The sequence below is a fragment of the Gracilinanus agilis genome, chromosome 3, assembly GCF_016433145.1.
Source record: "Gracilinanus agilis isolate LMUSP501 chromosome 3, AgileGrace, whole genome shotgun sequence".
NCBI classification, from domain to species: Eukaryota; Metazoa; Chordata; class Mammalia; order Didelphimorphia; family Didelphidae; genus Gracilinanus; species Gracilinanus agilis.
The window spans coordinates 40,609,107-40,622,066 of record NC_058132.1 but is presented as its reverse complement, the minus strand read 5'-3'; the positions used below and the strand labels follow the sequence as shown (position 1 = coordinate 40,622,066).

General features: G+C 51.1%; 1 protein-coding gene across 1 annotated transcript; it reads right to left on the bottom strand.

Moving 5' to 3' along the window:
- Positions 1-8,731: 8,731 nt before the first annotated feature.
- On the bottom strand, positions 8,732-12,551 carry PHF13 (PHD finger protein 13). Its single transcript, XM_044668661.1, has 4 exons — positions 12,456-12,551; positions 11,280-11,381; positions 9,367-9,904; positions 8,732-8,958 (listed from the first exon to the last, which is right to left on the bottom strand). The coding sequence occupies exons 1-4, from the start codon at positions 12,549-12,551 to the stop codon at positions 8,732-8,734; spliced, it is 963 nt and encodes a 320-aa protein (XP_044524596.1).
- Positions 12,552-12,960: the final 409 nt, after the last annotated feature.

Here is a 12,960-nt window from a genome sequence, read left to right as displayed (position 1 = left end):
GGGGGAGGGGGAAAGCAGAGCGCGCGTAGCCTCCTGGGGGAGGCGGGAGCCCTGGGGCGTTCGCCGCAGCCGCTTTAGCCGGGGGCGGGGCGGCGGCCGAACCCTTCGCGGTCCGGGCTGCGCTCTCCACCTGCCCCGCACGGACCAACTGGACCCCACCTGGAGGGCGGGCCCTGAGCTCGGGCAGAGCCGGAATAGTCCTCCCAGTTTGCTCTCTCTTCAGTACCTCTACTTTTCCCCGTTCCTATTCACTTTTTATGGGAAAAATCATCTTCCTCTCCTTTTTTTTCTCCTTTCCTCCTCTTCCTTCCCTTCTTCCCACCCCCCTCCCTTTTCTCACTCTTCCTCCTCCCCTTTTCCTTCTCGCGTCCAGCCACTTTCTGAATCTTTTTAAGCAAATGCTATTTCCCACCCTCCAACCATGCATAATTATAAATTCTCCTGATTGCAAGCTCAGAGTCGTTTTTTAGTATTTGTGAACCAATAACATTTGCATCCAATCCCGTTTACTTTGGGGTTCTAAAAGGAATCAGGATTCGAATATGAAGTCCTGAGTCAAGCCCTATCTCAGCAGCTTACCCACCCCATCCCCGGAAGGTGCCTTTGCCAAGAAGCTACTCTTTGGGGCAGCTGAGTGATTCTGAGGATTGAGAGCCAAGCCTAGAGAAGGAAAGGTCCTGGGTTCAAGTCTAGCCTCTCACTTCCTAGCTGTGTGACCTTGGGCAAATCACTTAACCCCATTGCCTAGCTCTTACCTCTCTTCTACTCAGGAACCAATACACAATATTGATTTGAAGATGGAAAGTAAAGGTTTTTTTTTTTTTTTTAAATTTTTTTAAGGCTCTTCTCAGGACCTAAGTTTCCTCCTCCTGTAAAATGAGAGGATTGGATTCAGTGGTCTCCAGGGTCGCTTTCAGCTCTGAATCTGTGATCCTAGGAATTCAGTCAGACAAACATTTACTAAGCAACATTCTTGTAAGAGGTTGCATGTACTTAGAGCTGCACAAAGTAAATGGCGATCTGAGAAGCACCTAATGGTGCAGCACTGGGAGTCCTGGAGGACCAGAGTTCAAATTAGACTTCAGACACTAGTTTTGTGACCCTAAGCAAGTCACTTAACCCTGTTTGCCAAAGTTTCCTCATATAAATATAGAAGAAAAAATGGTACCCATGACCATTTACTTTGATCTCCTCCAGAGCAAAGACTGTTTTCATTTGGTTTTTATTTATTTTGTTTTTTGCCTTTCTCTATAACCCCAGAGCTTAATTAAAAGCCTGGCCAATAACCTAATAGCTATTTAACCATTGTTTGTTGACTGACTGAAAGTGTATAATTTTCCAATTATTCTTCCAACTTGCAGAGCAAAATTAATGCACTACTTTGCATTTATTGTTCTACTTTCTGCTTTAAATGAGGTAGTCAGTCTGGGTTTAATTTAGTTATTAAGCTTCTGTTTTAACCAGAAAGAGATGTAGAAGGAAATGGCAAACCACTCTAAGATCTGCCAAGAAAACCCCAAATGGGGTCTCCACAACTAATCAACAAAACAACTGGTTCATCTGAGGCAGAAGGGCTAGCAAAGGCTCAGACTTATCCTTGAAAGGAGGAACAGGGAGCCAAGCCTGACCTTTTCCCTTTTCTGCCATAGGATGCATTGGAAATAGTGACCAAATCAAATGACCTTTTCTCTGTCCACATTCCCATCAACCTCTCTGCAGCCTTTGACAACTGTTGATTACCATCTTCTCCTTGATACTCTCTAAAGTTTTCATGACACCTCTCTTGCCCCCTGTTTAACAGCTTCTCTGGCTCCTTTGCTATACCTTGTCCAGATCCTGCCATTTAAGCATAGATGCCCTTCAGGGTTCTGTCCAGGGCCCTATTCTCCAATTATACTACTTCCCTTATCCCTGATCTCATCAAGCTCCCAAGAATTTAATTACCATCTCTATGAGGACAATTCTCAAATGTACCTTTCCTGCCCCAATCTCTCTGCTGCTCTCCAATCTTGCATCTCCAAATACCTTTCAGGTATCTCAGACTGGATGTCCAGTAGACATCTTCAATTCAACATGTCCAAAACAGAACTTATTAGCTGTCATCTTAAACCCTCCCTCCCCTCCTCTATCGCCCGGCATAGATGTCATCCTGGATTCTTCATTCTCTCCCCCCAAATATCCAGGCTGTCCATTTTACCCCTGTAGTAGCTCTCCAGTATGTCCCCTTCTCTGACCCCTCCACTACTCTGGTGCAGACCTTCATCACCTTATCCCTGGATTATTGCAATAGCTGCCAGTTGGTCTAACTGCTTCAAGTCCCTCCCTAATCCAATCCATCTCCCATTTGGCCACTGAAGTGATTTTTCTGATATAGGGCTCCAAGCATCCCATCCCTCCCTCAACATCCAGGAGCAAATACTGAATGCTTTGTCTGGCATTTAAACCCCCTCCTAAACTTCCTACTTTTCCAGGCTCCTTTCTTCTTACCCCAAAAACATGATCCATTGACAACTGGCCTCCTGGCTGTTCCATGAACAAAATATTCCATCTCTGACTCCTCCAGGCATTTTCTCCAGTTGTGCCCCAAGTCTGGAAGGCTCTTCTTCCTCCTCTCTGCCTACTTGCTTCCTTGGCTTCCCTTTAGTCCCAAATAAATCTCATCTTTTACAAGAAGCCTTCCTTAATCCTTCCCAGTCCTAGGGTCTTCCCTCTGCTATTTATTTACTATTTATCCTGTATATTGCCTGTTAACGGATATAAGCTTGTTATCTCTCCCATTAGGGTGTGAACTCCTTGAGGGCAGGGATTATCTTTTACAAACTCTAGTATCTCCAGCCTTAACCCCCACCCCCAGTAAGTACTTAATTAAGGTCAACCATTGATTGGTTGGTTGGTTGGTTGGTAAAGCTAAATTTGGAATTAGAGGATCAAGATTCAATCTTGATCTTGGATCTTGGACAAGTGACTGCTCTTGGACTCAAGTATACTCTCCTATAATGGGAGACCATAATAAATTTAAAGCTGGAAGGGACCTTAGAAGCGATCTAATCCAAATCCCTTATTTGATAGGTAAGAGAACAAAATACAAACATTTATTTACCTACCATGTGTGGGGTACTATGCTTAGGGTTTTGCAAATATTATCTGATCATCACAACATTGTGGATGTTGAATCCACATTTTACAATTGAGGAAACTGAGGCAGATATTAAGTGACTTGCCCAGGGCCACACAGCTAGTAGGTGACTGAGACTGGATTTGGAGTCTTCCTGGTTCTAGGTCCAAGGCTCTGTACCTCCTAGATGCCTCATAAGTTTACAGAGAAGTAAACTGAGGCTCAAAGAAGCATAAGGTTCTTCTCAGCTCTGATCCTTTAAAGTTTACCAACTTCTGTTTTTTATAAAATAAGAGCTTTGATCCACTTTCTTGGGGGAAGAGGGAACATGATACCATCTATTAAGTGAGATTTTTTAATACAAATACAAGAGAGGGTCCAAGTTGCTTTAATCCCTTGGTTAAAGAAATTCTGGAAGCTTCTTTCTTGGACATAGTTTGGGGCTACAACCATAATGAACCCAGAGAGAACTTATTCAATACTTATATACTTGTTCATCTCCCTCAGTTTTTCTAACCTTCAGTATCTATCCCAAAGAGATACTTTCTCTCTAAGCTCCCAGGCAGTGAACCAGGACTTGCTTTGACAGATAATGAGTGAGTTTTTAAAGTATTTATTAGGACAGCTAGGAGGCACAGTGGATAGAGCACCAGGCCACTTTCTTAGCTGTGTGACCTTGGGTAAGTCACTTTGCCTAGCCTTTGCCACTCTTCTGCCTTTGAACTGATATCAAGACAGAAAATAAATAAATAAAAAATAAAGTATTGGTCCCTTATTAGATTCCTCATTCTCAAGATTCACCTCCCTCTTGAACCCTTCCTGATCCTTCCAATTGCTAGGGTTCCCACTCATCCACCCAAATTGCCTTTTTATGTTTTAAAAATGTGTGACTCCCCTGATGAATGTAAGCTCCTGGAGGGCAAGGAATGTTTCATATTTATCTCTGCCATGCATAGTGCACTAAAGCCCATGATAAATGCTGGTTGACTGATTGACAGCAGGTCCTTAAGAATTCTTTGCTGAATTGCATTGCTGAATTTGATTGACACCCCCTAGACTAGGGGCAGGGAAGGTCAGCCTGGTAAGGCTCTGGGCCAGGGCAGCAGCTGTACCCTTTCTCCCCAGGGGAGTGCTTCCCTGCCCCAGGTAGGATGGGGTTAGTCCCTAGCACACCTCTTGGCCCCACAGCCACAGAGCCCTTCTTTTGTTAGTCTGGGGAAGCTTCTAGAATGCCAGATGAGCTGGGGAGAAATCCTCCAGCTGAAGCCTCCAGTATACAGTAGGAGCTCATCCAGGGGATTCATTGAAATTGCCCTCAAAGAGCTACAACATTCTTTGCCCTCAGGACCATCATCCAAGTGACCTCCCATCAAGAATCCCATCTCCCCCTCCACAAGCCTTCCCCCTGCACCCCCTTTCCATTGTCCTAAGGACAATCATAACCTCCTTGAACTTATTCCTCCATCATTAACACATTTCCACCCCATCCCAATGATTCTGAACCCCAAAGATGCCATTATCCAAACCCTGACCTCCATCCCCCACTGGCTGCCCCCTTATTTCTGTCTCTCTAAAGCCAACTACCCCTGCATGCCAGTGCTCACCTCTAAAGTGACCCACCACCCCTTCCCATGGGCTGTGCATTGCCTGCTCCCTTCCTCCCTCCCTCCTGAGGACACACTGGCTGCCCATTCCCTCATCCCCTCAACTCACTGGTCAATATAGGGGAGACTGTGCCTGGGTCTCTTTCTCTCTCACAGTGATCTTCCCCCCCTCCTCTGATGGTCACCAACCTCTATCTACCTCCCAGTCAAGATTCTGGCAGCTGTTGTCCAGGACCCGCTTTCCCTCCTCCATGCCTGGTTCCCGATCTTCATTCTAGAGGACTTAGCCACATCCAGCCATCAGTGCTCTTTCTATCACCCTGACCTCCCAAACCTTAATTACTCATTTGCTGAAGGTGTCTGTTTGATCTTGCCCCACTTCCTCCACCAGGAACTCTGAAATTCCTTTTATCTGATCAGAATGTTATCTTTACACCCATTACAACACCTGCTGACCTCCAGTTCCTCCTCCCAGCACCTGCACTGGCTACCATTCCCTCCTCCTGCCAGGCTTGACCCCTTGGTGAGCCTCTTCTCTCAGATCCCTCATCCCTTCACCCTTGAGTCATCAACAATCTTCCCTCCAAACCCTGGGCCTGGATTACTCCTGCTGCTTCTACTCAGCCCCTCCTGGACCCACTGGGGGAAAAAAAAATCACTAAACCACCTCGAGTGGGTCCCCTTTATGTTGCTTAGTCTGAATCCAGATGCTCCCTTGACACATGGGCCAGCTGGCTCACCACAGTGGCTTCTTCCAAATCTCTTCATCTCTCCTCAAATCAGGGCCTTGTGGTTCACTGTTGGAAAGGCCATTTGCAGGGAGGTCCTTCTCCAAACTTGGCAGAATTTGTCAAAGCCTAGTCTTGGGGCAAAGCAAGCACCCAGAGTTCAGTGCCCTCCCCACCCCATGGTGATCAGAGAAGGGCTCTGGGAAGGCTGGAGTGACCAGTGAAATTTCATATTCACCTCAATCACCCACTGAGGAGAGAAAACTGCTGCAGCTATCTACTTCTCTTGGGATTATTTCTGAGGATTTAGTGACCAGAGTGCACTGGGGTGCTGCAAGCCCTTTCCATCCTATCTGAAATGAATCAGGGTCCAGTGGAGAGGATTTCAATGCTTACTCGGAACCAAGCACCGTGCTAGGCACTCAGGACACAAAAGCATGAAGCACTTGCCCTCAAGGAGCTCGAGGTCTCCATTCTTAACCTTTTTGGTGGGTTTTAGACCTCTCTGGAACCTATGGACGACCTTCTGACAGGTTTTTAAATCGTTTAAGGAAATGTTAAATTTAGGTCAGAAGTGAGGGAAAATAAAACGATTCCAAGATCTCGGAGGCCAGGAGTTGTAAGACAAAGTGAAGGCCTTGGGGTTGTTTCCTACTTACTAGTTCTGTGGCTCTGGCAGAGTCATTTGACCTCTTTCCATGCCTGTGGGATTCGGTGACCTCTAACATCCCTTCCAGCCATACAGCTCTCATGGTGGCCAAAATAAATAGGAGAGAAGGAGGGAGCCCTAACAGCTGGGGGAAATAATCAGGGAAGACTTCCCAGAGGAGGGGAGAGCCTGTCCTGTCAGGGGGGGTGGGATTCATCTCCCTAGAATTGTGAACCCTCCCCAAAGGGCAGGCTTGTTCTCCAGGCAGAAACACACACCAGAAACTTAATTTGAACTTCAAAGTATCAATATATTTATTTACAAAATATACAGTTTCACAGAAACAGCTTCTCTATACACATAAACTTTATAATTACACAGAACCATGTAAACGATGTTAAGTGTCTGGCCTGGCCAAAGCCCGAGAGGGGCCCCCTCCCTTCTGGAGCCACCCTTCCCCACCCTCAGGAGCCTGGGCTGGGGACACACCTAATTTGCATAAAATAAGCGGGGTGCGGCTGCCCCAGCTCCATTGGACGCAGAGACAGACCCCAGGCTGGGCTGGGCCGGGCCTGCCTCGCTGGACACAAATCACCAGATGAACATCACAGGCCTTCTTGAGACACTTCCAGAGAACCCCCCACCCCACCCCGGACCCCACCGGCCGGGACCCCAACTCTAGCCGCTCCTGACTGGCTTCTGAGCGCTCTTAACACTTTGTGGAATAAAAAATGTCAAACAAACAAACAAAAAGAGGATTTTGAAACTTTGGTTATTTCTCTCGGTGCAGAAATGAGACAGGTGGTAGGAGGGGGCAGATCTTTGGCGGATGCCTCTAGCGTCGGATAGATGCTGCGCCCTCACCGAAGCCGGGCCCTTTCAAAATGCACTTTAAAAATTCTACAACCTATGATTTCACTTCACCCTGGGGATTCTTCCTGTTGGACCAGGTTTCAGGAACTGAATTTCTTCTTTTTTCTGCTCAAATGGTCAATGAACTCATATAAAAAAAAAAAAATCGGCTGGGCAAGGGTGTGAAGAGACACCAGACCTAGAAAAGGGGGCTCGGAATCGACACAATAGGACGGCTCTTCCTTCAGAGGAGAGCAGCTCGGTCTCGTGCCCGACACAAAAAATGCCACTATGTAAGCCCATAGCACCTCTGTCTGGAGGCTTGGCTGAGGCCACTTTTTTTTTTTTTTTTTTTTTGGGAAATAAAACTTCTAACTTCAATCCCAGTTACCCTTCCCACACTTTCTGAAGAACAACATTCATTCATTTACAAGGGATGGGGTTTTTTGTTGTTTTTTAATTTTTTTTAATTTTTTTTTTAATTTTAAAACAAGGCCTTGAACAGCGGCTACATACAGTTATTTGTCAACTTAGTCATCAAGGAGAAAAAAGCTCAGGTCCTCTCATGAACCAGGGAGCAGAATCAGCCAGTGGTTCTGCCACGGGGATGGCCCGAACAGAGCTGGGCTCGAGTCGCCCACGCGTCCAATCCCCGGACCTCCCTCGGCCGGGCCCAGGCAGGAGACACCTGCTGCGTGCCACGACGCGGGTTTGGGGGCGATAGAGGCCGGGGAGTCGTTATAGGACCTCACAACAAATTCCAGGGAAGGCGGAGTGCCGGGAGTCAGACCACACTCGCCTCTGGAGAAAGCAAGAGCTTGAGGCTAGAGCCTTGCGAGGGATGCCCAAAGGCGAGCCGCCCTTATGGGATGGGCAGTCTCCTCTGCCTCTGGGAAACGTGGACGCCTGCCTTTTCTCAGGACATTTCTCACTTAAATAAAACCACTACTCATCTCCAGTGATAACTGCCTCTACCACGGGGCTGCAGGAGTACTCTTTGGGGGGAAACGAGGAGGGAACCAGCCTGCTCCCAACCCACTCGGAAGAGAGCACCTCCACTTTGCACCCCGACACGTCCCGAAGACAAGGGGGGACCAGGCAGGAAATCTACCAAACTCAGTTTGACTGGATCGTGCAAAAAAAAAAAAAGAAAAAGAAAAAAAGAAAATCAAAAAGAAAAAAAAAAGAAAAAAGAAAAAAAATTGTTTTTTACATCGTGCAAAATGGAAACTTGTATCAAGGACACGGGCCCTCCATCCAAGAGATGGTCCCGGCTCTGCCCCCACAGAAGCAGCCCCGGGACAGTGTGAGCACGGCCAGGACCGGGGGTCACTGGCCCAGCGCTCCCCTCCCTCCACAGCGAGCCCGGCCGGGGAAGGGCAACATCAGGCTAGCTCTACAGACACTTACGGTAAAGACGGACACTCGGGAAGCGGAACACGCACGGCCGTCCCTCAGCCATCCTGGGGGCCCGCAGAGGCCTCCTCCCACCCTCGCCCCAGCCCGGCCGGCCGGCCAGAGCGCCCTCCCTCGGCCGCCCGCCGCGGCTCGAGCGCCCTGGCCGCCGGGGAGAGGCCGGCAGCGGCTTTGGCCAACAAAGATTCGCCGTCGTCACCGGCTATGTACAGTTGGGATGTCCCCGGGACAAGCTGTCCTCCTGCTTAGGCACCTCGATGTCAGAAGGGCAATGGCTGCACCTCGCAGTTCTGTGCTCGGGCTCGGGAAAAGCGACCCCAAAGAAGAGCCCCTCCAGCTCCGTCTCTGAAGTCGGCTCCCGCGCCAGTCAGTCCAGAAAGAGCTTCCGGGAGCCCATGCGAGAGCGGTTGGAGCGGCGGATGTCGAACTTGGAGTCCCGGCACTTTTGGCACACAAACACTTCGGGGACGTTGGACTTGCGGATCTTGGCGCAGGACAGGTGGATCCAGGTGTGGCACTCGTTACATTCGATCATGGGCCGGCCCGCGAAGGGCTTCATGCAGAAGCAGGTGACGAGGTCCCAGGAGTCGTCATCTGTGCCAACAGAAAGTGGTGAGGACGGGGCCCAAACAGGGGGACCCCCTGCCCTCCCTGCGAGAATCGTGCATGCTTCATTCTCTTCCTTAAAGAGCCTTCGCTCCTCGGGAAGGAGTGGAGAAAGCCCCAGCCCCACGTCCTAGCCGGGTGGCCCTGGACAAGTCACTCGGCCCCTGCCTAGCCCTTAGTGCCCAAGGATGCTCTGCTGTATGGATTCTGAGAGGAGAGCAGCCAGCCTGAGCCCCAGGGAGCCCCAGGGAACCCCAAGGAGCCCCAAACACTTTACTCATCTCCTTGGAGCCTCACCCCCACCCTCAGGGTAGGGGGCTGCCCGCCTTGTACACACACACACACACACACACACACACACACGCACGCACGCACGGCCGGCCAGGAGACACTCACCCGAGTCCACCATGATGTCCTCGTCATTCCCGGTGCTGTCTTCGTCCCGGAACACCACCTGCTTGCCCTGCCGTATGACAGTCCGTTTGCCTTCGGTCTGGATCTCCTGCACCTCGTCAGGAGTGGCCGCCGCGCAGGAGCCGCTGGAGCGGGTGTCGGAGTCCCAGCCGGAGCAGGGGTCGCTGCTGGCCGCGGGGAGGTCCTGCAGGCCGGGGCTGGCCGCGGTCCTCTCGGCGTACGCGTCGCCGGGCTCCAGCTTCAGCAGGCCCCCCATGTACTCCTCCTCCCCCGGCAGGTCGGCGTCCCTACGCTTACGCTTCTTCTTCTTCTTCAGCTTGTCCGTCTTCTTTCTGTCCAGAAGGAAGTTGCTCGGCTTGGCTCGCTGCAGGAGAGAGGGCTGCAAGTGGCCGAAGCAGCGGTCAGCGACGGGCAGGGACACCGCCGAGGGCAGGTCGGCGAAGCCGGCGTCCCAGCTGTCGCTGTCGATGGTGCCGGCTGTGCTGTTGGCAGGGCTCGGGCTGCTCCTCAAAGGGGGCTCCTGAAAGACAAGAAGCCGGCCGGAGTGAGCAGGGCCAGCACCCCCCGAGGGAGGCTCCCCGGCCCACTGAGGGGAAGGACCGACGGGCGGGAGATGCCTCCAAGTCTCTGAACTGACTCAACTCTCCCGTGTTCCCCCTTGACTGCAGCCGTGTTAGAACAGTCCAACCCACACAAGGAGAGGATCCCCGCCACGGTGTGCCCGGCGGCCGGAAGGTCTCCAGAGAGAGCCCACGCTGGCCACAGCAGCTCTGCCGACCTCCGGAGCCCATCCGAGTCTTCTTTCTGACAGTGGCTTCCCCAAACCTTCCTGCTCTTTGATTTCTCAGGCACCCAACTCTCTTGATCTTGTTTTCAACAAATAACCCACCTACAAGACCATTTTTTATGAATTAAAGAGAATTTTAGTTCAATCTGTGTGGGGAAATTCCTAGCGGCCCTGAGATCATTGAAGACACCTTGGGATTGGTCAGAAGCAGAGCGACTTCTCTCTACTGTCACGTCTCCTCGGTCTCCCCGTTAGAGCGAGAGCTCCGGGGCAGCAGGCCATTCCACTTTTGTCTCTGTCCCTAACGGATGTTGGAAGAGGCATATTTCTCCGGTACAGAACAAACACACCTCATTTATCCAATAGATAAAAGTGCAGACTTGGACTTTGCCTCTTAAAGAGTCGTCCTCATCTCATTTTTAGCCAAATGCATTCAGGTCTTACGCTGCAGCAGCGCTGGACGGAGCACCTAAACCTCCGCTTCCACCTTGGTAAAGCAAGGCTGGCCTAGATGGCCTGCCAGGTGCCTTCTGCTTCTCAGTTTAGGATAATTGCCTTTTAACCTATTTTAGTTCCTAGAAGCACAAAGCGCTACATTCTATAAGTATAAGAGAGTCGTGTATATAAGCACCTTAAAGCTAGTGTTGTTATATCCTGAAATCCTTCACAGTTTAAATTTCAAAAAACTTTTCATATAGAAAGATTTGGGGGCAGCTAGGTAGCTCAGCGGACAGAGCCAGGCCTGGGGTCCAGAGGACCTGGATTCAAATTTGGTCTCAGATACTTCCTAGCTGGGTGACCCTGGGCAAGTCACTTAACCCTGTTTGCTTAGTCCCCAGCCCTTCTGTCCTAGACTTGTCACTAGGACAGCAAGTAAGGATTTTTAAAAGAATGTGTGTGAGGGTTGTTTTTTTTGGGGGGGAAGGAGGGGAGATTGTCTCACTCTGCACCCTAAAGGGACTCACAGCCTTGAACTCCAACTCTACAAGCAAAGATGTCTCCTGAGGCAATTCAAACAAGGAAAAGTAGAAACTTTTCTCAAATGACTCCAAGGCAAAACTCAAGGTTGTGGAGTCTTTCTCAGAGCAGGAAAGGGGCTCAAAATTACCTCCTTTGGATAAGGGATGTAGCCGGCGTAGGCCAAGACAAAGGTACAGAACTTGTTGAAATCCTCCACAGTGCGCCGCCTCTTGTAACTGGGGGAGTACTCCTGGCAAGATAAGGAAAGAAGCAATCAGAAACTGGAAACTCAGCAACTGCCCCCAGCCGAGAGTGGGAGAAAAGGCCTGATTCCCAGGCAACCCATCTTTGACTGCTTGGGCATTTAAACCTTTCTCCGGGGGCTCCTCACCTACGAAAAAGGAATGATGGTTGTGGCACCCCTCAGGACGCTTAGTGGAGAGGAAGCTCTCTAGACTCCGGCCCTAGCTCTCCTCCCCACTGACTGGAGGACCGTGGACAAGTGCCTTCCTCTCCACAGTCTAGGAACTTGCTAAAGACTGGAATTGTCTGCACTGGTGGAGGAGCTCCCTCTCCTGAAGGCATCCCTTTCCTGCCTTGCTATCCCTGGCCTTCTATCACCAAGGGAAGCTCCAAGGATAATATAAAGTCCTTTTCAAAGCTCAGAGACAGAACAGAGACCTGCTCATACACTCACAAATCAATCACTCTGATGTGCTGAAGTCCTTTGCAGACCAGTCAGGACAAACCCAAGACTAGGCCAGGACAACATGGTGCTTTCAGATAAAAAAAGACCCCAATGAGAGGAAGGGGCCCAGCATCTCCCATGAAGGAGGCAAGGAGCCCAGAGAGAGGCTGTCCTCACTCACTGCTGCAGCTACACTCAGCCCACATCTCTCCAGGGACTAAATGGCCTTTTTCTGAATGTCTCTGCTGGGGATACTTGCTAGGGGCATCCCAACCCCTGCTAGTCTCCCTGTGTATTTGCAGCCAGCCAGTGCAAACACATTTCAGGGTTACCCTGAGCCTCTCCTTTCGACGTGGAAAAGGGGCTTATTTCTGGCCAGGCAAAAGCTGCCCCCAGAAGAGCTCTTCCTGGCTCTCAAGTGCCCCGGAGGAGGCAGGTGCTCAAGGGCAAAAGGCTGCTGCTTCAGCTCCAGGGCCCCAACCTCCCCCTGAAAGGAGAGGTGGCTTCTCCCTGGGGGGCCTGCCCACCCCCTCCCCCGCCCTGTCTTCAGAACTTACACACTCACAGTTGGGGCAAAACGTAAGGAAGTAGGTCAAGAACCCAGGAAAAGTGAGGAGAGGAGAGCCCAAAGAGCACTCCGGCAACGGGGAAGCCCCAAGCCTGTCCTGGCCAGGGGTGAGTCTGGGGCGAGTTGGGGAAGGGTCCTCTGAGCCAGGTCAAGCTCTCCTGCATCTCTCCGTTAAGGGTGGCCCTCCCCACGATCGCCCCGGCTCTGCCTGTCTCAGTCTCCCCGCCTTAAAGATGGTGCAAAGCCGCCCCCTCCCTGCTCCCGGAACCCTGACCAGAGCAAAATACGCCGCGCACCCCGCCACCGGAGCTTGGGAAAAGAGAAGAGGGGAGGGGGCGGGAGGAGGAGGAAGGAGTCTCCAGTCTGGGCGGCCTGAATCTGGGTAGCCGCGCTTTCAACCACCCGCTAGGAGAAGCCCCGGGGGTCGGGGAGCTTCTTTACCGGAGAAGGGGCCACTGACTCCGGGCGCCAAGGAGCCCAAAAGGGGCGAGCGCGACGCAGCCTCCCTCCCCTCCCCCACCGCCCCGGCTGGCCCAGGGATCCTGGGACCCGCCCCCGGGGACAGAGGGGCGG